The sequence below is a fragment of the Sitodiplosis mosellana genome, unplaced genomic scaffold (genome assembly GCF_009176505.1).
Source record: "Sitodiplosis mosellana isolate CC-2019 unplaced genomic scaffold, AAFC_SMos_1.0 Smas_scaffold_20, whole genome shotgun sequence".
NCBI classification, from domain to species: Eukaryota; Metazoa; Arthropoda; class Insecta; order Diptera; family Cecidomyiidae; genus Sitodiplosis; species Sitodiplosis mosellana.
Window position 1 is genome coordinate 620,842 of NW_022595262.1, and position 27,933 is coordinate 648,774.

General features: G+C 33.8%; 3 protein-coding genes and 1 long non-coding RNA gene across 10 annotated transcripts; 3 read left to right on the forward strand and 1 right to left on the reverse strand.

Annotated features, from left to right (window-relative positions):
• Positions 1-3,039: 3,039 nt before the first annotated feature.
• LOC129568527 (uncharacterized) lies at positions 3,040-5,392 on the forward strand. Of its 4 annotated transcripts, none has more exons than XM_055446521.1 (5): positions 3,040-3,121; positions 3,230-3,439; positions 3,510-3,682; positions 3,744-4,021; positions 4,085-5,392. In XM_055446521.1, exons 2-5 carry the CDS (start codon positions 3,235-3,237, stop codon positions 4,179-4,181), a joined length of 753 nt encoding a protein of 250 aa, XP_055302496.1. In that variant the 5' UTR covers positions 3,040-3,121; positions 3,230-3,234; the 3' UTR covers positions 4,182-5,392. The 4 variants fall into 4 exon arrangements, with proteins under 4 accessions (XP_055302496.1, XP_055302495.1, XP_055302499.1 ...); XM_055446520.1 differs by having other exon boundaries at positions 3,047-3,166; XM_055446524.1 differs by having other exon boundaries at positions 3,058-3,086.
• A 4,558-nt stretch (positions 5,393-9,950) lies between these two features.
• On the forward strand, positions 9,951-12,038 carry LOC129568528 (odorant receptor 43a-like). Its single transcript, XM_055446525.1, has 5 exons — positions 9,951-10,638; positions 10,716-10,991; positions 11,075-11,174; positions 11,249-11,515; positions 11,580-12,038. Exons 1-5 carry the CDS (start codon positions 10,493-10,495, stop codon positions 11,631-11,633), a joined length of 843 nt encoding a protein of 280 aa, XP_055302500.1. The 5' UTR covers positions 9,951-10,492; the 3' UTR covers positions 11,634-12,038.
• A 1,616-nt stretch (positions 12,039-13,654) lies between these two features.
• LOC129568514 (uncharacterized) lies at positions 13,655-14,499 on the reverse strand. Its single transcript, XR_008687951.1, has 3 exons — positions 14,400-14,499; positions 14,028-14,300; positions 13,655-13,952 (listed from the first exon to the last, which is right to left on the reverse strand). It is a non-coding gene; the product is annotated as an uncharacterized LOC129568514 (long non-coding RNA).
• A 3,781-nt stretch (positions 14,500-18,280) lies between these two features.
• Positions 18,281-27,773, forward strand: LOC129568512 (uncharacterized). 4 transcript variants are annotated; one of them, XM_055446495.1, is made up of 7 exons: positions 18,281-18,425; positions 19,679-19,775; positions 22,788-22,957; positions 24,323-24,721; positions 24,803-25,043; positions 25,255-26,612; positions 27,268-27,773. In XM_055446495.1, exons 2-7 carry the CDS (start codon positions 19,691-19,693, stop codon positions 27,607-27,609), a joined length of 2,595 nt encoding a protein of 864 aa, XP_055302470.1. In that variant the 5' UTR covers positions 18,281-18,425; positions 19,679-19,690; the 3' UTR covers positions 27,610-27,773. The 4 variants fall into 4 exon arrangements, with proteins under 4 accessions (XP_055302470.1, XP_055302472.1, XP_055302471.1 ...); XM_055446497.1 differs by lacking the exons at positions 18,281-18,425; positions 19,679-19,775; positions 27,268-27,773 and adding exons at positions 26,768-26,873; positions 26,939-27,230 and having other exon boundaries at positions 22,432-22,957; XM_055446496.1 differs by lacking the exons at positions 18,281-18,425; positions 19,679-19,775; positions 27,268-27,773 and adding an exon at positions 26,768-27,231 and having other exon boundaries at positions 22,432-22,957.
• The last annotated feature ends 160 nt before the right edge of the window (positions 27,774-27,933 follow it).

Consider the following 27,933-nt stretch of genomic DNA (forward strand, 5'->3'; position numbering starts at 1 on the left):
AGAATTCGTTCTAAAAAAGTCTTTTCTTAAAACTTTCTAGATTTGCAAGGCAACGTATTCGTACTACAGTGTTTTACGGCAAATAAACCAGTGAACTGGGAGTTCGATTTCACAGCGCTTTATAGAGTATATTCAATGAATACTATTCATATCGTCAAAATCTGTTCTATATTCAAAAATACGTTCTATATGTTTCAATTAGGTGGATAATTACTAATTATTAATTGGGATGTCTCCTTGAAAATTGAGAATAAAACGTTACATTACATTTCTTGAAATATTCAACCGAAAAAAATTAAATTCACATAAAATTTCTATGATTTGGATGAGGTGAAATCGGAAGTAAAGATTGAAAAGGTTAAGGCAAATCAACTTCCACGAAAGGACTCTGGCGAAAATGAAATGCTACAAAACGATGCGAACAAGCGTTTCCCGAAACCGGAATCAACCCGAGTAGCAAATTTCCCCTTTTCCTCGGTTGCAATTGGGTTACTATAACTTGAATACAACTCCAAAGTTGTTGCAAGCCGATCTTTGCAACGTCACAATAACCGAATTGTAAGCTGTTATAATTCGGTAATAATTCAATTTTAGTTGTGTTATTATATCGTTGCAATAGCCATACACATAAATCGCATACGGCACTTGACTTTGTGAACACAAAAATTACAAATCGCACACAAAAAATGACAATTTCCATACAAAAATGACAAATGCTACGCGCTTGGAAACCCAGGCAGCCCTATGTACCATACGCAGAGTGGTGGAAAAGGAATCGCGCGGCACCTGGGCTGCTATAGGGGAATTTCGGTATGCCTGCATATATTTATAATATAACAGTAAACCACAACATAGAAATTATAAAATTATATTTATAAGTTATATATGAAATGTTGATGGAAATAGCTTTTTTGAGAAAAACATAGTCAGCTCAAATGATAAATATCCATGCAAATTCATCTTCAACTCTCTTTCAACTGATTTCTTCATCTTTTACATTATAATAAAAGTATAACAAAAGATAGAGAGAGAGATACATTCATGAAGTACTCTACCTTTATCAGAGCAAAGATAGGGTCGACACGAGAACGTAGTAATATGTTGAAAAATACCCAATGTGCATGTTCGACAGAAATGGTCAAGTGTACACCAACATACAGGGCATTACTATCCCTCCGACAAGATGTCGCTAATGGTATACGTTCTTACTGCGACCGTGATCATTGTAAACGATTGTAAATTACAATTTGTAATGGACCATCACTAATGGTATCATCTGTTTGAAACCACTTCTTCATTTTTTATTCCATTATAAAAACATTTCACCGTTAACATATTTTAACATAAGTTCAAGTTATATAATTTGTGTCCAAATTGTCATTTTCGTTTTGTCTCTTTCGTGTCTACTTTGTCATTTTTGTATGGGAATTGTCTTTTTGTGTGCAATTTGTCATTTTTTGTGTCCACAGAGTCGAGTGCCTATCCAGTAATATCCAACAGCAATTGTTCGAAATGTTGTTGTTGGCTATTTTAACCTTTGTTCGTCTTTCGGTTTTGCAACATATTCCCGTCTCTTGGGGCATACAGTTCCCCTGTAACATGTGTATTTTATATGAAAACTGGACTGTAATAAGAGATAATGATTTGGTCTCTTCAGCAAAGTTATAGTACTCTATCCGCTCTACAACTTTACAGAAGTTATATTATACTATCGCGTTATCTCTTATCAGTTCCACAAAAAACGCGAAAAAACGCGAAAACGCGAATAATCGCTACCTCATTTTTAACGGATTTAATTAAAGATATGAGATATCCGATTTCAGCAAAGTTGTAGAGTAGGTTGAGTACTACAATTTTTCTGAAGACATAATTTCGTTATCTCTTATCAGTATCTTATATACCAAAATGCACAGAATGGTTTCCAATAATAATCAGAAAATATATTTTGTTTGATCAGGAAATAAAATTTATTAAAGGTGCTAATTTCCAAATTTTTCTGATCATATTAGGTTTTTTTCTGATCAAATTAATAAAAAAAGTTTCTTATCATTTTGAATATTCTTCTGATCATTTTTGATATTTTTGTGGTAATTCTTCATATGTTCGGATCATAATTAATTAATCCAAATCTTGTTAGCACTACATGGAATGTAGGCTACTGCAGTGATTTATTTTACGAGAAAATTCTAAGACACTTTAGGCCATTTTTTTGGACCGTAAACTAATTCATTTTAACGTCCATATTTTTTATTTCAAATTAAGCAATTACGCCTAATTGGAAAAATGAAATAATATCATGTTCATGTAATTCAATTTTGAGATAACTCAAAAAAAAATTTACACTTTTTTCGTTGCCAATGTGAAATAATGTACGATGACCGTTCACATTGAACGTACAATGTACATTGTACATAAAACAAATAAGTGAAGAATACAATATCATCATATGAACTTATTCAATTATTTTTGACAATATTAAAATGACTTATAACTAAAACTTGTGAAACAGACATTTCCAACGATTAAAACTACATTCCATGTAGTGCTTACGATAGTAATTTGATGAGAAACATCAAATTAATTAAACCTCTTAAATTTACAAGCTTCTTACGGTCTTGTTTTTTGGATGATTTCGCTTCTGTTTTATATCACTTCACTGAGTGAAGTTCACTCATCTGCATCGTCTTATTTGAAACTAAATCTTTTGCCAACTATTCGGAGGCCAAAGACGATCAGAGAAAGTCATTTCAGGTCTTTGAAACACTAAAGCAATTTGATTTACTTTTATTCATAAAAATACGGCGATATTAAGCATTATAGATAGAAATAGATGAGAACATCCATTCAAAGTCGGCCAAGAAAGAAATGTTGGCAAAATTTGTTATCAAATGGCTGTTGTGTTGCATGCAATCGTTTATTATGTATATACATATTGGTTTCAAAATTCGATTATCTAATCAAAGAATGCATCTGATAAAATTGAAAAAGATAACAACGGCTATGAGTCTTATTAAACGCTGTTTTTATTATTCAGTAATCAGATACGAATTTTAAATTAATAAGTGAAGTCACAAACAATTTTTATTGTAAAAAACATCAATCTCATCCCAAGCTTTATTCAGTAAATTGCGTCAAAAATTGTAGTTTGTTTTGATAGCAATAATTGGTTAAATTGTTCAAAATATTTGGCTTCAGATAATTATTATTGTGTTTTTTTTTTCAATTGAAGAAACAATGAGTGGAGTTTTGGATTTGATGTGGCAACGTCCAAACTCTTCAGAATTCCCCAAAATATGGAGAACTTTCAAAGTGAAAGACTTGGAGAGCGATGCGTTTGTAGAATATCAAATCCAAGATTTGCCAGAATCTAGATCCGAGGAGGCTGTGGAATTTATGATCAAAATTTTCTGTTCAGACGAACCGCTAACAGAGGCACACGGTAACTGATTAACTGAGCAATATATTTGCTGCACGGAAACATTAAATTGATTCTATTAAATATGAGTTAGAGGGGACCAAAGATGCCAATGCCATTGAGTACTTTCGACTAATATGGAAATCATTGTTGATGCAAAAAATGACCTTGGCCTGTTTCGAATATGGATCCGATGAAATTGTTGGTATAAGTGTGAACTACGTAAAATGCAAGGGAGACACATTCTGGGAAGAACTTGATCGAAAAGTTGGTTGAAACAAAAACAACCTAAAATTGTCCCTACAATATTTATACTACTCTGTTTTAGATTAGAAGCGAAAGCACCGACAGAATATCGGAGCTAATGTCATTATTATGTGAAAAATTCGATCCATTCAAGCAATATGCAGTTGACATGTACTTGGATACACAAGCCATTGCCATAAAGAAAAAATACCGCGGCCGTGGCATTGCTGAACATTTTCTGAGATGTAGCAAATTCATTTGTAAAGAGTTCAAAATAAAACTTACATCAACCATTTTCACATCGGATTTTTCGAATCGAATCGCTGATAAAAATGGATTCAAGCTTGACAAAATTATTAGGTAAATTTGCAAAAAAATGAAACTCTTTAATCATATGTATGTCATTTTCTAATTTAATTGTAGATATGAAGACATTCGTAATGCATATCCAAATCTTAATGTTCCGCACATCAACAGCAGTGCAATGACAATTAAGTCAATATTTTTCGATGATATCTAATTGATATGTACATAGATGTATAATGTATATAGGATGTCGTAAATTACGACTCCGTAATATTGCCTCACAAACCAAATTTGTTATGTTCAAACAGCAATAATTTGAGATTGCATGAGAATTAATATGTTTCATAAAAATCTCAAGCACGCAAATAATCTTATATGATTATCACTCATGGACTAGCTCAGATAAGATTTGATCAGACCCACATAAACAATTTATTGTTTGTATTATACTTCACATAATAATTAACTGCTCTTTTGCTCGCGCTGTTATATTTCCACGCATATTGTTGCCTTGCAAGCTTCTCACGAAAAGCCACTCGATACAATTTCGATTGTAAATAACATTATACACCGAGAGATACCTGCGTCTATAAACAGTGAAGTTTAAATTACCAAGATTTCTGAGTATTTTACTGATACTTATCATGGAATTTCGTCAAAATATTGACATTGAGAAAGACTACGTGCATTCTACACGCCTTTGCATACAAATGAGACTTTCAAGAGACATCATACGATTATTACTGGAAATATAATTTGTTCCCGTAGAGAACATTCAAATCGATTTCAATGCCATTTTGATCCAGTACACATGTTCCAAATTATATTTTGATGTAGATGGTAATGAAATGTACATTTCATACCTATTTCGCCTGGAAAGACAACGATTTAATGAGATGAATATTCAAATCTTGGAAGATTTGCCGAAATGACTTTGGGCAGGGCGATTTTAATTGTAGATTTTATGTAGTTTTATGTAGTGTATTTACTTTTATGTAGGAACAATTTTTTCGAGCAATCGGCTGTCGAAAAACTGCTATAAAATAGAACAACTCAAATCTTGGTCAAAAAACGTATTTTCCACAAATCGAATTTTTTTTCCGAATGAAGAATGATCCCAAAAAATTGTAGATAAACTGTAGAATTCAAATCAATTGTCTGTTTTCGAATATGTCTGCCCGTTCGTTCGATATCGTGACGAGTCTCGAAAATTGGTCCAAAATCGGTAAAACTCAAATCTTGGCCACAAATTGAAATTTCCACAAACTGAATCTTCCTCTATTGTTGCTAGGTTCCATAAAATTGTAGAAAAAATGAAGAATTCAAATCAGTCATCCGATTCTTGATGTTTGAACAACTTATTTGGCTCCAGGAGAGTTTATCATTTAATATATGGGAATAAAACTGCTATAAACTGCAATAAAATGTGTTTTAATAATTGTAGTAACCAAGAAATAATTGTAGTGGCTTGAAAATAATTGAAGAAGAACCTACGGCTACTGTAGTGGTCGAAAATAATTGTAGCGGCCCGAAAATAATTGTAGAAGTATCTACGGCTACTGTAGTGGTCGGACATTAAGTTGAAAGTAATCACATGGGTATATACATTTAATACACTATAGTGATTGATATATCAATCGGACATTTCTGAGGGTCCTGAACGGACGGAAGGACGGACAACTAAATTTAGGGGGCTCTGAACGCACGGACAAAAAATTACGTTTTGTCCGTGTCCGTCGAAAAAAATTTCATTGATTTTTGACGTGAAAATAGGTTTGAGCTGTTTCAAATGGGAAGCTAGTTACAAATCAGTTACTAAAATTTTTTTGTTGAATTTTTTGCGTCAAAAATCAATGAAAAACGAAATTTTTTTTCCGTCCGTCTGTCCGCCAGAAATTTTGTTGTCCGTTCAGGAACCTCGGAAAGTAGACTGAACCTGGATACTGGAGATTTTGCATTGACGTTTCCGACTGTAAACATGACATCAATTCATACGCGTGTGCTGTCAAAGTCACTTTGTCATGCGTCATTCACATTAATGCTTTGACTGATTGTGGTGAACAGTGGTGAGATTGGAAACGCCATACATTTTATATACATTATTTGTTTGGGAATTATATTCATTTATTTTCTTTTATTGTTGATATTCGGGCTCTGCAAAGCCTAGGCTTCATCCACGATTTGTTTTCCAAAGAAATATTTCGAAAAAATCGTGAGTTTGCACTGTCAACACTTGTGTGGTTTTTCATATGATTTTGAAGTCATCGAATATTGCCACCCGTTCACACATCCAATGAACTTGCTACACCAAGTGATAGTTTAGTTCATTGGTGATGTTTTTCAATCCGCCATACGTTTTTATATGTGTGTGTACATCGAAATGTCAAAGTTGTCAAGAATGCAACCGTTCTCCTCGTTCTTTTGTTGTCCGTCCGTTCAGGTGAAGTTTAAATTAATGTCCGCAGGTTCAGGACCCTCGTGAATTTCCTTGTCCGTCCGTCCGTCCGTTCAGCGTTGATCGGACGGACAGACGGACAAGAAAATTTCTAGCGGCTCTGAACGGACGGACGGACAAAAAAAATTTCAAGAGCCCTGGGCGGACGGACGGACGGGCTAAAAAGACGGACAGTCCGTCCACTTGACACCTTTATTTAGTATACGGTTCATCAAGGCTGATATCATTTTGAGTGACGCTAGGACGCTGTATTATCTCTGGATACGAAGTTCAAAAGTGTTTTTTGCATTCACTATAGCGATTATCCAATATATTGTTGAAATCTATTCACAATGAGAAAAAATATGGTGTCATGACTTTTAGGCGGCAAAACGCTTAAAAGCTTGACTTGAAAACTACATTCAAAATTTGTGACAAGATGTCTTTGTTGACAAATGAGGGCCAAAATTGTAATTGATTTTCGAAATTCATTTGTTCGTCAGAATATAATTGCATCGTTTCATAGTTGTCAACGAGCCTTTCGTGATCCTGCTCGTTCCAGAGCCATGAAACCGAACTGTCAAACTACAACGGGGACCGCGTAGTCGGTTGTCATTCGTTGCGGAACGCGCTAAAAGTATGCATAAGTACATGAGTACATATTTCAAGCATTCTGGTTAAAAAATATTTCAATTATTTATAAAAATATACCTAGTGTATTAATATGAAAACCCATTTTTAATAACATTTTAGAAACGTTTGAAAAAATACCGAAAAAGAATATGAACTTTCTTTTTTTTTGCTCAGAAATTCTTTGCTAACATTTTTCTTGTTTTTGATTGACAAAGTGAGGTTAAGTATCTACTGACATGTTCAATGTGTAGAACAAATTTGTGCACTCGGTGGAACAAAGCCATTGTGTGTTTAAGGAGCCACTTTATTCCCATGGCTCCTGAAACACATTTTCAAGCTCACTTTGTAGGAAGCGAACGTAAAAAATGAGAAAATTGAATTAATTGATTTCAAAATTCATTTGAACATCAGCAAATCTAAAGAAAACTTAGATAAATATGTTCATGTTGGAAACATTTTTCTAAATTTGATAATGTGGATGTGTCATCCAAATCATTCATTGCATTTAAATAGGAAATAAAGAAACAACATAATTTTACACAAATATTCATTTTCCACTTGATTTTATCATTTTTATTCACTCCATGAATAATATACGTTCACGAAAATACGTTGTCTTTTTCAATAGTTCAAATTCAACGAGTCGTTCTACGAAGGTGCACTTAAGACTGTCTGGCGTGTATTTAATTTGTACTTTATTCTGACAGCCGCGTTGTAATTGATGATGACAGTTCGGTTTCGCCCCTCTGGCTCGTTCACTTTCGAACGAACATTTTTTTTAAATTGGCTGACGCGAACGAATTTTTTTCTCCCAAAATGAACGAACGAACACGAGCCGAACACCCCCAAATAAGTACGAACGAACGCAATTGTGAGCGCCTGATTTTTGCAACGAACGAATTCGGCGCCTAACAAACTCATTTGTTGACAACTATTATCACATCGACAGTATTTTACCATTAGCAGTAAAAATGTATTTTACTTTTCCGTACACACCGTGTCAGCAGCGTACCCAGAAAGGATGGGTGCAAAATCGATTTTTTTTTTGTTCATTTTTTTCCTTATGGTGCAACAAAAATTTTGTTGCACCTTTGAAATTTTCGGAGGGTGCAATGCACCCATTGCACAGGCCTGGGTACGGCGCTGCACCGTGTCAAGGGAAAGTATAGGAATTGGTCCCGAAAACTTTTTTCGCAAAATTGGTTTAGATCATCATAAAAACTCATGAAACGCGTAGAAAACCACTTTTTGAGACACTTTTCCGTTCGTGTGCCGTCGTCGTCGTCGTTGGTGTTGGTGTTTGTTAACACGATAACTTAAAAAATAATTGAGATAATCAAAATCTGGAAATGCCAAAAGTTTTGTATCCGATAAACTTAGTTTAAGTTCGAAGATGAGCCATTTTCGATTTGATCCTGGGGTACTTGCCCCAAGAAAAACCTCGAAAAATTGACACTTTTGTATGGGAGGTACCCGTAAATCGACTTCGATTAGATTCAAACTTTCTGGGATTTCATTTTTTGGGAGAAAAATGAGATTCTGAAAGTTTGAAGTCAATCGGAGTCGATTTACGCATACCTCTCATACAAAATTGTCGAAATTTCGACTAAAATTACCGTTTTTTTGTAAATCGATTCTTATTGGCTTCAAACTTTCTTTTTGGAGAAAAAATAAGATTCTGAAAGTTTCATGTTGATCGCATTTGCAGGAGTTTGATTTTTTGTCCTTAGAAAGTTTTAAGCCAATAGGAATCGATTTACGGGTACCTCTCATACGAAATTGTCGAAGTTTTGACTAAAGTGACCGATTTTTCAAGAATATTTAAAAAAATCCAAAAATACGGCCAACGGTACGGAAAAGTTTGGGATTACGAATGTAATTCTTTTTATTTACAAGACATTTTCCAACATTTTCCTCATTTATAATGAGAAATTTCTTCAGATGAAAAATTCATAAGTGACTTATCAGCAATGGCCGCATATACATAAATGGCTAATTGGTTGTTCGGCGTTTAGATTGTCATGTACATTAAATTGTAAATTCCTAGGGGTTTCACGCAACTTAAAATTCATCTAAAATTTCAATATTTCTCTCTTTTCTCTCACATTCTCTGGGATTCACCAAAATCCGTATTATTTCGAAATATTTCAACATTCACCTTGAAAATTATGTTCTGGAAGTGAGTTTTGGAGGATCCTCAGGATCTTTCAAAACTGCTCCCGGTTCTGGAAGTGGGTTTTGGCGGATCTTCAGGATGGATCAGACTAGATTTGACAATGCCCTGGTCCATCCTGAGGACCCACTTCCAGAACCAGGAGCGGTTTTGAACAATCCTGAGGATCCACCAAAACCCATCTCCAGAATTTTTGGATTCAAAAAATTCTAAAAAATTCGAGTTTATGAATAAAAAGAAGCAATATCAATAGTTTACACATAAAATGGTTTTATTTCCAGCTATTTAGTAAAATCTTCGGCCTTCGAGTTTGCGTGAAACCCCTAGGTAAATTCTCTTTTATAAATCAAAAGTACAGAAATCGATTGGACCTTGCTCCATTATACTCAAATATCCAGTTAATGCTACAAAATAATGACAAGACTGTGTCAGATGTATATTTCTCTTTACTAGTATCACAAATTTTCACGACGAACATTTTATTTGTGTTTCTTTTTATCTTTTTACGATCTAGAAGAGAAAGAAAATAAAATTTAAAAAAATTCCAAGAGGAACCAAAAAAAGACGAAAATGGCTATCCTAACTGTCGTTCAAAAGCATTTCATAATTTTGGGCGTTTTTCCATTGCCGGATAAGTATTTTCCAATCAAATTACAAAAGTATCAATCGGAAATTAATTGCGCACATATTGTGTTTATAATCTTTTGGTTGACGTGTTACTTTTCTTCATCGTTATACTTTTTACTATTCAAAGCAAAAACTTTTGCACAATACTCCGAAGGAATACTGTTTTGTACATTAACACCAATGCGTTTCGCATTGTATATTATTTTGGTACACAAAAAATCGATACTACGTGGTCTTGCAAAGGAATTTGAAGTGATCAGCGAAAAAAGTACGCCAATTTTTTTTTCCATAAATCAGCCATTAAATTGAAATAAATTACTGGTGCAACTAGTGTTAAGCTTATAATTTGTTCCAGCTAAAGCTATAAGTTATATATAACAAGTTCAATGTGACTGTCATGATTGAATCGTTGCGACAAGAAAATTCCTTCAGATTACAACAACAACTCTATACCAAAAAAATGTTATGTTGCACTTTAAAAATAAAATATTCTAAGGGATTTTTTTTGTCACAACGTTTCAATTTATGATATTTAAATCAATAAAGCAAAGTTGCTTTTCAAGTCTATTCATAATCATAATATTAATCGTTTTATCGTTTTTCAATCATAGGAAGTACTAATCTGAATATTCGCATAATTTATGCAAAAAAAATTGAAATGGCTGAAAGACGCGCAAAGATAATTTGGAACAGTTTGACCACAATTGCTATATTCGCTGCATCAATGAAATTTGTTACATCATTCGTCAAATACTATGTGTCGAATCTCTCCGAAGAATCTTTTGAACTGATTTTTTCATCCGAGTAATTTACATTTTTTTAATGCATTCAACTTTATTTGCATTTTCTGCAATGTCTCTGCCATTTATTTACATCTACAGAATACCATGGAATTGGAAAGAACCAATTGGATATTTGGTCGCAGGATGCGTGCAATTTACTTGGTTTTATGGAGGCATCTATATAGTCATTTGTACTATGTTGTGCTTTGTTGGATTTTGTACGTTGTTTGAAGCCTTTACATTGGACATTGGAAGAAACTTACTGGATCTGAATGATAATATCGTTGAGGCTCATGGACATTTTAAATCGGAGCGTCGAATCGAATTGTACCAACAGTTTTCGAAAATTATACAGTTTCATTCGATCGCAAGGGAGTAAGTGTACTTGAATAGTAGCCATCATCATTCATCAGTTTTCAATGTGTAACTAATATTATTTTACAATTGTTCATCATCAGTTTCGTCGACCGCTTCTCAACCGCATACAGTTTAATTCTATTGATTTTCTTCGGACTAGCAACAACTTGCATTTGCGCTTCTCTTTTGAGCCTCAATTCGGTAAGCTAATACGTATTGCTGCACTACATGAAATGGCATATATCACATAAATTTATGGTTTATATTATTTGAAGGCATTTGATGCGCAGCATTTTGTCGACATCCTACGCCTAGTCATATATCTTTTCTTTATGACGACCTATATTGCTTTCCTTTGCTATTTTGGGGACGAAGTACATACCAGATTTGAAACAATCAATTACTCAATTTATCAATGCTGTTGGTATGAATTCCCATTGGAAATGCAGAAGCTACAGATAACAATGTTGAACGTGGCTCAAAAACCGGTCTATGTCCGGGGATACATGAATACACGATGCACTCGCGATGTACTTCAAACGGTGAGTTCTTTTTGTACTTTTTTCAAACAAAAACTCGTTTTTAATCTCCCATGTTTTGCTACAGATTATAAACGCTGCGTTCTCCTACTTTTCAATACTACGCGGTGTCAGCCAATAACTCATCTTAGATGAAGGAAGATTGACAACATTGCGACTAAGTAATCATCGGAGAATTTCAACCTGAACTTTTCAAACTAATTGCTAGTGCCCTGAATTTCACCTAGAATTTTATCAGCAGTGCTGATTCAGCACTTAATAGCACTCACCAAATGTATTATCTATTTTTTTCTTATGGTACACTAGTAGACTTAACATATGATGGAAATATCGCCGAAGTACTTGTATTTTGTTATGTGAAATTAGAAGCTAAATGAAAGAATCTTTTGTATGCACAATGCACATACATATTATGCAAACTAAATTAGTTAAAAGAAAACCAGTTTTTAACTGTTTCAATGTAACAAATACATATATAATTTATTTCAATTAAAGCATGTTGAACATGATATCATAGATAGCACTTTATATGGAATAAATTGTTTTTCTTATGGCCACTTATTTGCAAAGTTTATCTATTCATCCAATTGAAAAAATGACTGACTGACTATAGCTTCAGTTGACTTAAGTTGATTGAATTTATGTTTTTTTCGAGGGGCAAATCACTCATTTTGCAATTACTTCCCAAAAGTTGCAATTACCCTTTTTTCAGCAATTACCTCAAAATTTACAATTACTTTCCATAAACAAGTAATTGCAACCGACCAGTAATTGTTGAAAAATGGAGTAATTGCAACTTTTGGGAAGTAATTGCAAAAAGAGTGATTTGCCCCTCTTTCATTTAGTGAAAAATGACTCGGTTTTTGTGCTAAGAAAATCACTTTGACCCAAATTACGCAAATTACATTGACTTGTAACTTCAAATGATTTCAGATAACTATGATAGACTTACACTACACTTTGTACTGAAATGTCAATTAAAGAAAGTCATTTTTGTTCGAAATCAGTTAACTGACTGGTCAGTTACAATATTCGCACACGGGGCTAAATCTTTTTCTTGTGAATAAGGCTCATAGCCTCTACTTATATATGACTGCACGGAAAATAACAAACTATCAACATATTCACATATTAATAATGGAGAAAACCTGATTTGTTGATACTAATATGTTATGCTATTACCGATGTTAACAGAAACATTAAACTATAACATAACATAATTTACAAATTTAAAAAAAGTTCCATGTGAAATACACGTCAGTTTTTGCCAGACAAGAAAATCTCGAAGACAAATTCGCCTGGCAAAAACTGACTTGTACATGGAACATTTTTTTAAAACCAATTGCAAAACATGTCAATAGCCATTGCAATTTAATAATATTATTTCAAAAGAATTTTAAATTGTTAACCTTAATCCCGTGTACAAACTTCAAATATAAATACAAGTACGAAAATAAAAAAAAATCATCATAAATATGCTACCATTCGATAGCTTGAAACTTCAGCTACACACAAGTGAAATTTCGTGTTGACATGTGTAAGCGTGTATGGAGAAAGTAAATGTGTGGCGCTGTCACTATAAATCCGTGTATGGGGCCTACAACGCCCGTAGTGCATTTTGTTCGAAAACTGTACTAAGATAAGTGATGACGACTTGATGTCTTTGGCAAAGTTGTACAACAGGTTGAGAACTACATTTTTTCCGAAGACATCATTTCGTTATCTCTTATCAGTTTAGTGAAAAATGATAAGGGAAATATCGCGTTTTCCGCGGTTTCTCGCGGATTTCACGTAACTGATAAGAGATACCGACTTTATGTCTTCAACAAAGTTGTAGTGCTCAAGGTTCCCAACAACTTCGCCAAAAATACCATATATTATTTATCTCTTATCACAGTCCAGTTTTCATAAAAAATGTGCTTGGGGCGCTGTTCACCCCAATACACGAAAATATGGTGTGAAACACATACACGGAGTGAAGGTTAACGTATCGCAAAAGGTGCAGCTATATTCCTATGCAAAGGTTGTTCAAACATTTGAATGTTATATATGAGGCTGTGAGAATGAAAATGGCAATACAGGAATAAACATTCTGAAGCGCATCAAGAAAAAAAAATTCGCAAAAGTGACTCATGAGTTCTGAATACGCAAAAGTGAAACATGAACCTCCTATGCTGCCCATGTAAATTCATGTTTCACTTTTGCATATTCAGAACTCATGATTCATTTTTGCGAATTTTTTTTCTTGATGCGTTTCAGAATGTTTATTCTTGTATTGCCATTTTCATTCTCACAGCCTCATATATTAATATTATAATTATAATAAAAAGAAAAAAAATCATTCTCATTTTCGAAATAGAACGTAGAACAGTGACCATCATGAGAGTTAGCCTCCAAAACTACGTAGCATCATGAAATATGAAAATGCGCCATTTATAACCTGTCGTTAGAAAAATATAGCATAAGCCGGTTAAATACATTGTTGAATCTAAATTAAGCTATAGAAGTTACTCACATTTTTGAGAACCTCCCGAGTGCATTTTGTGTTCATAAAACCTCGAATATAAACTGGCTTCTGTGCAATCAAAAACATAATCATAATATATTTTTGCACTTCCAATGGGAGCACATTCCAAGAAGTTTGGCCAATCGAATTATTGATTAGTTCAAGTCTCGAAGTGACATCGTCACCGAAGAGACACAGTACACAAATGTAAATTAATGAAACCACAAGGGGCATTGTCGATTTCACCACTTTAATAACACCTTCGATATTGGAAACATCGGCCTATTCAGTGAATTCACACATATAGAAAGAATAATAATTATAATTATTATTATAAATAATTTTTTGTGGAAGAAGAAATTAAATGAAATTGAAATTTACTCCATTCAACCCCAAAAGAGCTGTACAAATTACAACAGTTGAAATTACGAAAAAAATCCATATGATGACATGGAACATACCAAAACATCTATCGATGAACCTAAGTGGATGAATTAATCAATTACTAAATGTTTACCATGACATTTTTGTTTTGAATAACTCTTTGACATCCGAATGAATCTGCAAAAGATCGGTTAGTTTTCTCATGATTTCAATGCGGCTTTTGTTGGAATAATTTCCGTTAGCTCTGACAATTTCATGATTTATATGCTCTAATAATGCGTTAATATCCAAAGCAAATGCGCCAAATAAAAGGGAAAATCCAGTGTAAAGTATCAAAGTGCTGATAACTATATAAATGCCAGCCATCGTCCAAACATACTGAATGGAAATGGACATTAAGTATCCAAAAGGTGTTAAGTTCCAATCCCATGGAAATCTGGAAATCATTTCAAATATTTTCTTTTTAATAAAAAAATTCTCAAGTATTCAACAGAGATTCGATTACGTTGATACAAAGGCTAACTGAAATGATTCATTCGAGTAATTCGATGTATAATACCGAACGAATGATGCCAACCCATTTGGAATTACAAACAATTGAACACAAATAAAATTAACGTTCCAAAGTAACTTTGAAAATTTCTCCGATTTTTCAATTTTCGTCTCATAAATTGAACGAACAATTGACTTTCGGCATCCTATTAAAATTTTAATATAGATCAAAAAATTCAAATGCAATATTATCTACTCAATTGTATGGACGGAATCGTTTTTAGATTGACTTACTTCTTTCGATTACCCTATCCAAATCGTACATAAGGTTGAACAGTTCAGCCCGTTTCCATAGTAAAATTGCATATAAAGCAAGGTGCAAAATAGTAACCGAATTAAAAAATATCGCTTCCGAATAGTCTGAAAATGTTTTTGCCTCAAAAATTGTAAAGTATTGCACTGCATTTGCGTAGGTCACCAGTAAAACGAACATAAAAATTGTGTGGATGCGATTGATTAAAAATCGGTATTTTCGTACAGTCATCGGGATAATTTCGCTGGGCATTGGCATAATGCCGAGCACCATAAAATGTCTTTTCACTGTGGCCAAAAATGCCATGTTTCACGATTAAATTTGTTGATTTTTAGATTTGTTTTTTTCTCTTAAAAATCGTTAATTGTCAGCTTATATTTTTGAAAATATATTCCAGTTTTATTTATGCAAGTTCTTGGTTTTAAAATTTACCAAAAAATGTGTGAGAAAAAACTTCAATTTTCAACTTAGTAAAAATGATTCAAGTAAATTATTCTGAAGACTTTATTCAAATGTCTATTTAGCGCAGAGTCAAATGAACAAGTGAAGACCAAAATGGTTATTTTCGAAATGCATTTGTTCGTCAGGATGAAATTCTATCACGTCGACAGTAAGTTCTCATTAGGAATAAAAATGTATTTTTACAAGATATTTTCCAACATTTTCCTCATTTTAATGAGGGAATTCTTTAGATGAAGAATTCATAAGTGTCTTTCTAGCAATGGTAATTGGTTGTTCTGTGTTCAAATGTACATTGTGCTTTAAATTGTGAATTCTCTTTTATAAATCAAAAGTACAAAAACAATCGATTGGGCCTTGCTCCATTATACTCAAATATGCAGTACTAGCTACGAAATAATGACGCAGTCTGCTCACATGTATATTTCTCATAATTAGTATCATAGGTTTCCATAACGAACATTTCATTTGTGATTCACTTTGAAGTACACACATTCAATGAATTGGATTGGATTCATTATTATAAGGAAAATATATATATATGGTCAATTCTACGGACCTGTAACGTTACCAGTGGACCGTATATGTTTAAATCTCCGCTTTTATGAAAGATATCAAAAAACTGTCGAAGTATAAAATGTAGCTGAACATGAGTACGATCATTCGCAAATAATAAACTCGTGAGTTTTTTTTATTTGTTTGGAGATATGGGCAAATTAGTTGAGTGGTTCAAAATTCGTACGTTTTCATACATTTTTTTGTCATCTCAAATTCACTATTTTTCTATTTGCGAATAATAAAACATATCTAGAGCTACTTTTTATGCTTTGATAGTTTTTTGATATTTTCTATGCTAGTGGAGTTATGAGCAAATGCAGTGCACTGGTAACGTTACTTGTACGCCGTAGAATTGACCATATGTATATATACAAGTTAGAGACAGCTATAAAATACATCTTTCCTTTACAATTGATGGAAAATTTGTTTGACGAACTGCATTCATATAAATTCGTCGAAGAGTTTGAATTATGAGTAAATAGGTTTTAGAGTAGGGTCCGACTCTTCAAGGCCGCCATTCTTTGCAGTAAGAAAATCTGTAAATAACAAAATACGTTCTTTACAGATTTACAGATTTGAAGTATCTGCAAAGAACGTATTTTGTTATTTACAGTAAAATTTTATGGCTTTAACGCGCGCGCGTACATTCCCTTCACGCCATTAATAGGCTAACAATTATTATTATTAAACAATACAAAAGTGCATAAACACGAGAAAGTCCACACAGAAATGTGACGAAGAACCATGAACTGTTGAACATGTGTCGGATATTCGCACAATGCAAATATTACAGTAATATGCTTGAGAAATTACTTCTCAGAACCACATTATGCTATACAGGATCAACGGTCGTTAATCGCCGATTGAGTGAAAAGCAACCACCACTTTGCTTGCAGCGCTCGCTTCTATTCGTTTCTGCCTTTGTATACAGCGGAACATTGATTTAGATCGCACTTTACACATTCTCTTCAATTGATGGTTTAAATATTCTTCTATTATATTGCTTATTAATAATAATAATTGTTAGCCTATTTATGGCGTGAAGGGAATGTATCGTACATTCCCTTAAAGCCATAAAATTTCACTGTAAATAACAAAATACGTTCTTTGCAGATACTTCGAATCTATACATCTGTAAAGAACGTATTTTGTTATTTACAGATTTTCTTACTGCAAAGAATGGCGGCCCGACTCTTCAAATTATAGTCTTTAACCCGAAGCACTGCGGTTGATTAATCACAGAATAATAGCACGAATAAAGACTTGCGATTTCTTCTCAAAGTTTCCAAGTTTCTAACGATCACCACAAAGAATGTCATGAAAAGTGTTGAGATCACCCCAAAATTCAAGGTTCTGCTAATTAATTCTGTTATTTGAATTCCAAGTATTTAGTCCAATCTTCTGATACCATTATATTTCAGGACCAATTTCATAAATTCACTCATGACGTATGTTTTACAATATACGTTGTAGACTGACATACATTCTTATGGTAAAGAGGTTTAATGTACATTATGCAAGTATGTATATTGACGTATATTAATCAAAAATTTACGTCATTCCTCCCTACCTTTCATTCTAGTTTCATTAAAACTCTCGGCTCAAAAATATATCCCAGTGTTTTCAATGGAATCGTCCAAAAAATTGAAATGCTCGTCAAGAGGTTCATTTAATGTATGATGTGTAGTATATGGTGAGCTCGTGTTTTTGGCCCAATATCGATTGAGTCTTTTTTCTTTAATATAGTTTTACAAAAAATCGCGCATTTACAAGCAACTTCCAGAAATATTATTCAAACAAAATACCTATGGAAAGGTTCGTTTTGCGCTATAAGATTTTTTTGTATTGGAACACTGACTTCTCTCTGCACAAACACATGTTTTTGACTCTCAGAGATTTTATTCATAAAATGATAAAAACAAATTGTGCAAATCACCGTTTTCAATGGTTTCTCCAAATTCTTCATAACAGAAGGTCGCCCGATGTGCGAACGTCATTGCACTATTTGGATTGAGCTATCTGATTGTTGACGGACTTTTTTTGCGGTGGGTGAGTCAATTTCAAAAAAGTTTCGTGATTGATCAGATGTCAATGTTAACTTTAGCTTAGTTCTGTTTAGTAGGTCAAAAGTAACGAAAGTGGCTCGCAGTGTGTATAAATAAACAAGTGCAAAAGACTAGTTTTTCGTTCTATTTAAACAGGTGGGTAGAAGTGTAAACTGAATTTCAACAGATCTTGGTGGATATTCATCGTCGATATCACACAAATATTCGATTTTAAACAATGCCAGAAGAAAAGCCAGTTTGTTGATGATTGATTATTGTTCTCCACAATCACCCGGCGATAACAAATAAATAAAATATGTTAATCTGAGTTTTACTTCGAGGCAAAAACATTCAAAGTAAATTTAAACGGAAACAATAGTTATGACTGAACCGCAAGTGAAACACATTTTTCTCCAATTTTTTTCAATTTTTTCAAATCCACCGGATTGTTTATATTTATTCAGAAGATGTCTCAACAACACTTCAAACCCACAAAAAGTCAACCCATTACCTCCCAGATTTTTTTTAAGTGGCACGAAATCCGTCCCATTTTTGAAATCATATTTTTTACAGAATCATTGATGTCTTTATTTAAAGAAATTTAAAAAAAATTATATCGTGTTATTTTGTCCCGCAACGTATCATCTTAATTTGAATTCAGTTTCTATTACTCTTATTTAGAATATTTGATAAATTTCTAAATACCTGTTTGAAAACGGATACGTACGTCGGATGCTGATAACTGCATTGTTATCCACTGGAATCCCCTTTTTAAGTTTGACACTTCTATTTATTCATATTTATATGCAAACTAACAGTGACTTTGTTAGAAACAATTTATTTCAGTTTTGTTTAATGCACCTGGAAGACATTGAAAACGACTTCAAGTATCTTTTATCTTTGGGGTTGACTTGGGGTTTGTTCATTCCTGATTATTCAGTAATATTTATCAAGCAATTTTTGTACCCTGGCGAAGGCAGGGAGATGATGTGAAATTTGAATCTGTGATGTGAAATTTGAATTTTATCAACAAAAAATTATCTCATGAGATTTTTACTCGCTAATATTAGGACAATTTGATGTCGAATATTTATATTTTTCATGTTAGTGTTGTGCATTTTGTTTTATTGTTTATGCTTAACAATCAACAAGTTGATTTTTATAAAAGAAGAATGAGACTCGAACGAAAAGCTCCGACTATTGACCGAAAGTCGCTTAAAATATCTGCCTATACAGTCGAAAAGAACACTTTAGCCAAACCTTGAAAATGTGTTAGTATTTCATGCAGTGATGGTTCAATGATTTCTTATTATTACGAAATCTCTTAATAGAAGAAGAGAAGAGTCTTTAGTGGAAACGTTTTGTACCTTGGAACATGCTAAATAATAACGTCTTATTTATTTTTTCAGATACACGTTAAAATGCATACCAAAATATTTGTTATTGCATTGTTTATGAAGATATTGGTATTTTCAATGGGTGCTTCTGAAGTTATTGTCAGCAAAGGTAATCTACAATTAGGGTGTTCAGCTAATCTGAAAAAAAAGAATGAATAGCATAAATTTAAAGAGAAGCCAATTTTATGTCAACTGGTAGCATTAATAGAGCGTTATACAACACTTCCAGAAGAAAAAAAAACTCTTTGCAAAATCGAATAACACAATGCTACAGCATTTTTACGCCAAACTTCTGTTGCTGATTTTCTGTTAGTATGGGGCCTCCCAATTCCAAAAAGGCGATAATTTTGATAATCCCAGGCATTGTCGCTGAGCTACAGCCACAAATGTGAAAAAAGTCAGTTTTTTTATTTTTCTTCAACATTATGGCCCATAACTCAAATGTTTTCATAATAACCCATAATATTGTGTATTGTATTTGAAAGAGGATCTTAATACGAGTATTTTGATACCCTATTTGTTGAATTCGGTTGAGTGGTTCACGAGATATAAATCAAAACGTGTGTGCATTTCCTTGACAACATTTTCGATGTCACTTGGCAAAAATTTCTCTCCATCCTCTTCCAAGTTTGAGTTCAATTCAAACACTTTTAGTACCAAGTACTGGGTGATGTGTTTGTTGGCGTGAGTTTTTAAATTGGTGACGACGTTATCTGTGTACTGATTGGTCAAATGCTTAAGGCCATTGCAGAAATCTTTGTTGTTGGGCCAATCGATATGATGATAGTCGTCAAGACCTTCGACAATTTCTTTTGAATTCAGGATCGATACGTGGCAGCTCTTCTCGTTGTCCTCGTGGATTTGTTCCGCTTGGTTTATACTTTCTCTTCCGTTTCGGTGGCTGATTGTTGTGCCATAGCACTTGTTCAAAGAAGAGTTTGATCTTATCTTCTCCACTTCCACCAAACAATGCGAAATTATTGTTCTCGACGCCTATATTCGAACGCCCTTTGCACCTCAAACAAGAACAGCAATGAGCCCAAAACACAAATGGAAGTGGCTTGCAAACTCAGATCCATCATTTTGCTCATCAATGCTTGCTGGTATTGTGGGCGAATGATTGTCTTTAGCGCACATTTGATCGTCGTAATTTCTTCGTCCTTCGTTTCTCCCTTCGCTGGAATGGAAAAATGCTCAGTTTTTTTTTGGCTGGAAAAGAAACCACTTAGTGCAGTTAAGAAAACAGTTAGCGTTTAAATAAAATAGTTAGCTCTATTTATATACTCTCAGGTAGTTAAAATCAGATGAACAGTTAGTTTGAAATCAGATAAAGGGTTAGTTTGGAGTAGAAAATAGATAGCATTTTATTCAGAAAAAAATAGTATTTTAATAAGAAAAAACGTAGCAATAAATTCGAAAACGCCTAGCTATTTAAATGAAATAAGAGAGGAAACAATTTGAAAACACTTGACAATTTGTAGAAACAACATGGTATTTTTCACTGCTGAACATAACGTGATATGTTGGGCCCATGTCAAACGAAATTTGATGCAGAAAACCAGTGATGAAGAAATTTTGGCGGATATTGACTCACTTCATTTTTCGTTTAATCCACAAGTATTTGGAAAAGGCGTTGATTTATTCATGATGAAATGGGAACATATTCATGGGAAATTTTGCAAATATTTCAATAAGACTTGGATAGAAAAAAATTCTTCGTGGTATGAAGGCTATGTACTTGGCATTCCTTCTCACAACAACGCATTAGAGTCTGGGAATAATGTTATAAAAAAAAATTACACAATGCGACGTCGATTAAATATCAGCCAATTCAATACCCAATTGTTTAAATATCTAACTGATAAGTCATCAAAATACGAGAATCCCAAATTTAGTTATGATTTAAATCCATTCATTCCAAATCAAGAATGGTCTAAATCAATACTCTGGGCTAAAGATCGAAAATTTAACGGTATTAATTGGGATATTTTGGATGATATTCAAACGACGTTCGTCCCCTCAACAAAGTTCATTGAAAAATATGACCGAAAGATAAACTTAGATGATATTGATACATATGAATTGTGTGACGCAAATAATTTCGATGAATTCTATGAAAATTTGACCCTCATCTGGAAAATTGATTTCAACTTGAACGATTGGAAAAAATCGAATTGTAATTGCCCATTTTTTCTGAAATCTTATTTTTGCAAACATGTGTTGGGCATCGGCATCCGGTTAGGCATAATAAAACCACCGGCATCAGCCAATCCCGACAAGCTTTGTCAAAAGAAGAAACGGGGGCGGCCAGCATTGGCTAAGAAAGCACTGATTAAACAATAATGCACCAATTAAAAATAATATGTTATCGATTGAAATAGTTGTTTTTCATTTTAATGCAATGAGCCCAAAGCGAGATTTGATTCTTTTCAGTTTGTGTTCGATCTTTGTAGTGTGTGTGTGTGTGTTACAGATTGAAAAATACCATGTTGTTTCTACAAATTGTCAAGTGTTTTCAAATTGTTTCCTCTCTTATTTCATTTAAATAGCTAGGCGTTTTCGAATTTATTGCTACATATTTTCTTATTAAAATACTATTATTTTCTGAATAAAATGCTATCTATTTTCTACTCCAAACTAACCCTTTATCTGATTTCAAACTAACTGTTCATCTGATTTTAACTACCTGAGAGTATATAAATAGAGCTAACTATTTTATTTAAACGCTAACTGTTTTCTTAAAACTAACTAAGTGGTTTCTAAATATACCTTTTTTTTTATGGTTTGGTGATGAAGCGCGGTTGAATTTTTAGAGCCATATAAGGCATTCCCATTAACATGAACAATAAGCAAGTAATTAGTGTCATTTGATCATGTAAACAGTGATCACTTATTATTCGAGAAAAAAAAAACGAAAAAGCAAACGAACGGTTTCTGAAAATTTATCAGTTATTAGGAATAGATGTTCGGATGCCAAATGTTTTTTTTCGAATAGAATTATGTGCAGGTATTATCCATGTTGTGTTTTTTCCGGAGAAAATTAATCGTACGGATGTAAGACTCTATTCATTCCCGAAGAGGTATTTAACATTGTTTTTCCGTTTTCTCATTCCTAATGCAGAAAATACTAAATGTGTTGTAAACATTAATGGCAATGTTACATTGAAATCAATCGGAGATATGTGGGATTCAAGTGAAAATCAATGCATTAAGCACATTTGCGAGGTTGGAACATTTGGAAATGCTGTTGAGACACTTTTTCGTGAATACTGTGATCACAACTGTGAAAAAGTGCGTACAAATGAAATGAATAAATGAAACAAAGAGAATTCCTGGTAAAAATCTTCACTTTTTTTATTTTTGCGATGATGGACAGCAGTCTGCACGATTGGCTAAATCACACCTAGTGCTGAGAGTCGTCTATACATACGTATCGTTTGAAAGACCACGACTTATAGGCTCAGAAAATACATTCGAACTCAGAGCTAGAGCATAGAGCAACCACCTTCTTCTAAAAATGATTGGTTGAAAAATATGGTTTATTCACAATACTAAAAAAATACTGAAAAATGAACATGACCGAAATATATTTCTTTTTGAAGATATCACCGTGCAACACATGTTTCTACACATGAGTAATTCCGATTGCTTTTTTTAGAGGACCAAAAACCAAGCACTTTTGCATCATTAGTTTGTTCGAAACCACGTTTAGATTTTTTTATCGACACATATAAGACAAATTTCAGGCCAAAATGAGCAAATCACAAACATGAGCTTCGGTTTGACAGGTAAAAGCAAATAATTTCTACCTTTTCTGCCTTTCAACATCTAGTATGATCCTTTACGAACAATGACCAAATCGAGTGATGTTTCCACATATTTCTGGCCGCATATTCGGTTGGTTCGATTTCAACTCTAAAAGAATCGACTTTTGGCCAAAAATCCTTAAATATAGGCTTTTCAGGGATGGTATGGTATCTTGGCGCAAAGTTATTTTTTCTCGAAAATATGGGGAGTCTACCCAAACAAAAACTTTCGAAATCGACTTTTTGAGGTACCTCCCGAACAAAAGTTCGGGCCCTTTGCTATGAAAATATCATTTTTTGTTCGGGAAGTGCCCCAAAAATCATTTATAAGAGATTCTGTGTGAAAAGATTCCCAATATTTGTCGAAAAAAATAATTTTTTACTAAGAAACTCATCCAAATAGTGTATTTTTGAGCTACCTCCCGAACAAAAAATGATAATTTGCCATGAAAAACGTAACTTTTGTTCGGGAGGTACCTCAAAAAGTCAATTTTGAGAGTTTTTGTCTGGGTGGACTCCCCATATTTTCGAGAAAAAATAACTTTGCGCCAAGATACCATACCATCCCTGAAAAGCCTATATTTAAGTTTTTGGTTCTCTAAAACAAGCAATCGGAATTTCTCATGTGCAGAAAGAAAAGTTGAAATTTGTTACACGGTGTATTAGTTAAGACGTAAATCCTGATGATAGATTCAAATCTGAGTTTGTACTGTTCAGCCTAAGTGGTGTAGCCTTTGAAAGATCTCAAAAATAATAGAAATGATTTGGAAGCCCGTGATCTCTCATCTTCTATTGTTAACATGTATATTAGCACAAGAATCATAGGCCTTTATCATTTTTTCTACAATAGGGTCTTTGGGTGCCGAAGGAAGGTCAATGTTGTGGTGAATGTATCCGAAAACATTGTGTGTTCCAAAACCAAACCTATAGCCCTGGAGATGTCTGGAGGAGTGAAGACAATTGCTTGTTCTATGAATGCGCCGAAACTTTTGAGGGGGATATCGTTGGAACAAAGGTTTCGTCATATAAAAAGGCATGTCCAAAATTAGAGAACTGTCCTACGAATCAAGTTTTCTCCAAAGGCTGTTGTGCATTCTGTAAATCTAATTCGAGTACAGAAAATGAAGAAACAGATGATTCTTTCGCCAACCACGATGAAACTATGTCAAAAGATACGTATCTGAATCATCCTTGCAGGCGCGAATGTATACAAAACACAACACCCAGAACTTGTAGCTACAAATTCGTGGTAAGTTGGGAATCAATTTGAAATAATTTATTTATTATTCATTGATAAATATTCAAAAAAAATAATAACTGTTTCTTCCAGTTGGAATGGTATGAGACACTAAGTAAGGCATGTTATGACTGCCCATCGAATGAAACTGATTGCTTTCGTCCGCATTGCATATTTGTTGATGGATTTCGCAGAAGTGTTCTAGTTGTGAATCGAATGATGCCTGGTCCAATGATTGACATTTGCAAGGGAGATACCATAGTCGTTGACGTGGAAAATCACTTGATGGGAGAGTCTACCACCATACATTGGCACGGATTGCAGCAATATGAGAGTAAGTTGAGAGGAAAATTGCCACTTTCTTAGGGCTCCAATTCAGTACATTGTGTTTTATGGTGTATGAGTTAAAGAGAGAATGCACGAATTTTAGTTTTTTCATGGATCAAAACGCATTCTTCAGAACTGTGAAATCACTATGTAAAGCTTTCTTTATTAAGTAACTACAAGTTCACTAATAATACAAGTATCATTTCTTCCATACATAGCTCCATTTTTTGATGGGGTACCGCACGTCACACAATGCCCAATTCTGCCGCATACAACGTTCCGTTACATGTTCAAAGCAGATATTGCAGGAACACACTGGTGGCATTCGCACGTAGGAATGCAACGGTCTGATGGAGCGTTTGGAGCTTTTATCATACGAGAACCAGCAAGCGACATTCCATCTCAAATCCGGCAAGTAATCAACGATCAAGATACGACTGGCTTCATTATGATGATGCAAGATTGGGAGCATAAAATTGGCGTCGCTGGCTTTTCATCCTTTCATCATTCAATCGGAGATAATAAACCAAAGCAGATATTAGTAAATGGAAAGGGAAGATATTCGAAAAAATTAAAAATAATGGAAACCACAGGAACTGTTGAGCTTGATAAAAGTATCTTTCCCAAAATCACAACAGAAAATCAATTCAATCCAATACATACAACGAATGAATCTGACACACAAGATGATACCGTTCCAACACCATACGAGGTGTTTAATGTTGACAAAGGCTTGAGCTATCGTTTTCGAACAATTAATTCAGGTTTTTTAAACTGTCCGTTAGAAATTTCTATTGACAATCACACAATTTTGGTTATTGCCTCAGACGGACATTACATTGAACCCGTGGAAGTTGATTCGTTAGTTTCCTATGCCGGGGAAAGATTCGATTTCATTGTAAATACCAATCAGCCCATTGGAAATTATTGGGTTCGAATTAAGGGTTTGATGGATTGTGATGAAAGATTTATGAAAGCGTATCAAGGAGCAATACTTCGGTACACAGGTGCCGATATCATGATACCGCAGGAGAAATTAACATATGATCATAAACGAATTGGTTTTCAAATGAATAGTTTGAATAGAGGTCCCAATCAAGTTGACAGTGTTGCAATCGTGGAAGCGACCGCCCTTGAACCAGACACACCTGAACTATTGACGGAACACACAGATTATAAATTTTACGTTCACTATGATTTCTATGATAAAAATTTCCCTCAATTTAATCATCCGTCTTTGTATAGCATTCAGTCGGTTCCGAATCGAAATAATAAATTTTTTGGTCCCCAGTTGAATGAAATATCATTTCGAATGCCGTCAACTCCGCTTCTAATGGGTCGTGATGAAAGTAAATTCTGCAATAGATCATCATTGTTGGAACGGAATATCGATTGTGAAACGAATTTTTGTGAGTGTACACACGTTCTTCAAGTTCATTTGAATTCTACGGTAGAGGTAATAATAGTTGATGAAGGCTACATGTACGATGCGAACCATCCATTTCACTTACATGGTCACCACTTCCGAGTGGTTGGAATGGAGAGGGTCAAACCAACTGGAATTACCATAGACGAAGTGAGTTCAAAGTATTTGTCATTGCTGTAGAGTACAATCGTAGACTATGCTTTATTCCGATCTTTTCTTATTCTTATACTATGCTAAATCAGTCATACTAGATTTTGTACCTTCATCGTTCGTTATGTTGATTCATTTATGTATCACACATCTAGATCATTTTTGTTAGTGTTACTCAATACTCAAAAATTCAACATCAAAAGTATTATTGAACATAACGAACATTCGCAAGTGCGCATGGTAAAACTTCCCAAAGGCGATGTAAGTCATTTTATCTATTTATTCTTTCAGTTTCAGTTAATCATTTATCTATTTTCATATTACAGTCCAATTAGTTTATTCGTTTTCATCTTTTCATTGAGTCACATTTTGCAGGTGTTCAGAAGCCAACAACAGATTCATTTCACTTTTCGGTAAAAAAAAATTGTATTTGTTTTAAGTTTGAATACAACTGGAAGTCGAAAAGCAAATCAAAATTTCTTTTGCTTCAAATTCATTTCTCAAGGAGGGGGTCACCCATTACATTAGTCATACTATTTAATCTTTTCCAAGCTGAATCTATCCACTTCACTTGATAAAATTTCCATGCATACTGATGAAGAAAAAAAATCGCAAATACTCAACTAGAATAAATTTATTTCACTCGGTAATATAGATCAGGAAGCTAGACGAATCTAATAAAATGAAAAGAAGACTGTCTGGAGCTCCTATTAAAGATACGGTTACCGTTCCTGATGGAGGCTATACGATTATCAGATTTTTGGCAAACAATCCAGGCTTTTGGCTGTTTCACTGTCATATCGACTTTCATGTGGAGGTTGGCATGGCGCTAATTTTCAAAGTTGGAGACTACAACCAAATGCGTCCATTGCCACAAAACTTTCCATACTGTTCAAACTTTTTCCCAACGAATACGACGATCACATCGAAAGCGCATGTAACAAATTACAGTTTATGTATAATTGCAATTTCATTTATTGTAGCCATATTCAATTGAACATTCTACAATTGAAGCAAATTAGACAATTGTAGATGTGTAACAGTGTGTTGCTCAGGAAACAAATGTGTACATAAAATATTCTATAGTTCATTTTGTATTATCACAGCTATTATTGTTAAGTGTTATAGCTCATAAAAATGGAAATAAAATTGGCAAAATAATTTACGGCTTTTAATGAAAGTTTTATTTCAGGCCCATAAACAGAGGTATTCTTGAGAGTTCTGAGCACATATCTATAGGTGAGATTGAGAGTAGTGTATGTTTCACTGACTTTGTTATGAAAGAGAAGAGTAAGTTTCTGTCGACTTAAAAATGGTTAAA

What these genes read in the sequence shown, in the direction of transcription:
- LOC129568527 (XM_055446521.1), top strand. Translation starts at nt 3,235, where the DNA reads ATGAGTGGAGTTTTGGATTTGATGTGGCAACGTCCAAACTCTTCAGAA. An exon ending in GGGAAGAACTTGATCGAAAA is followed by an intron (nt 3,683 to 3,743) that starts GTTGGTTGAAAC and finishes ACTCTGTTTTAG; the next exon opens with ATTAGAAGCGAAAGCACCGA. An exon ending in AAGCTTGACAAAATTATTAG is followed by an intron (nt 4,022 to 4,084) that starts GTAAATTTGCAA and finishes ATTTAATTGTAG; the next exon opens with ATATGAAGACATTCGTAATG.
- LOC129568528 (XM_055446525.1), top strand. Translation starts at nt 10,493, where the DNA reads ATGGCTGAAAGACGCGCAAAGATAATTTGGAACAGTTTGACCACAATT. An exon ending in GAACTGATTTTTTCATCCGA is followed by an intron (nt 10,639 to 10,715) that starts GTAATTTACATT and finishes TTACATCTACAG; the next exon opens with AATACCATGGAATTGGAAAG. An exon ending in TTTCATTCGATCGCAAGGGA is followed by an intron (nt 10,992 to 11,074) that starts GTAAGTGTACTT and finishes GTTCATCATCAG; the next exon opens with TTTCGTCGACCGCTTCTCAA.
- LOC129568512 (XM_055446494.1), top strand. Translation starts at nt 22,637, where the DNA reads ATGCCAAATGTTTTTTTTCGAATAGAATTATGTGCAGGTATTATCCAT. An exon ending in CTTGTAGCTACAAATTCGTG is followed by an intron (nt 24,722 to 24,802) that starts GTAAGTTGGGAA and finishes TGTTTCTTCCAG; the next exon opens with TTGGAATGGTATGAGACACT. An exon ending in CGGATTGCAGCAATATGAGA is followed by an intron (nt 25,044 to 25,254) that starts GTAAGTTGAGAG and finishes TTCCATACATAG; the next exon opens with CTCCATTTTTTGATGGGGTA.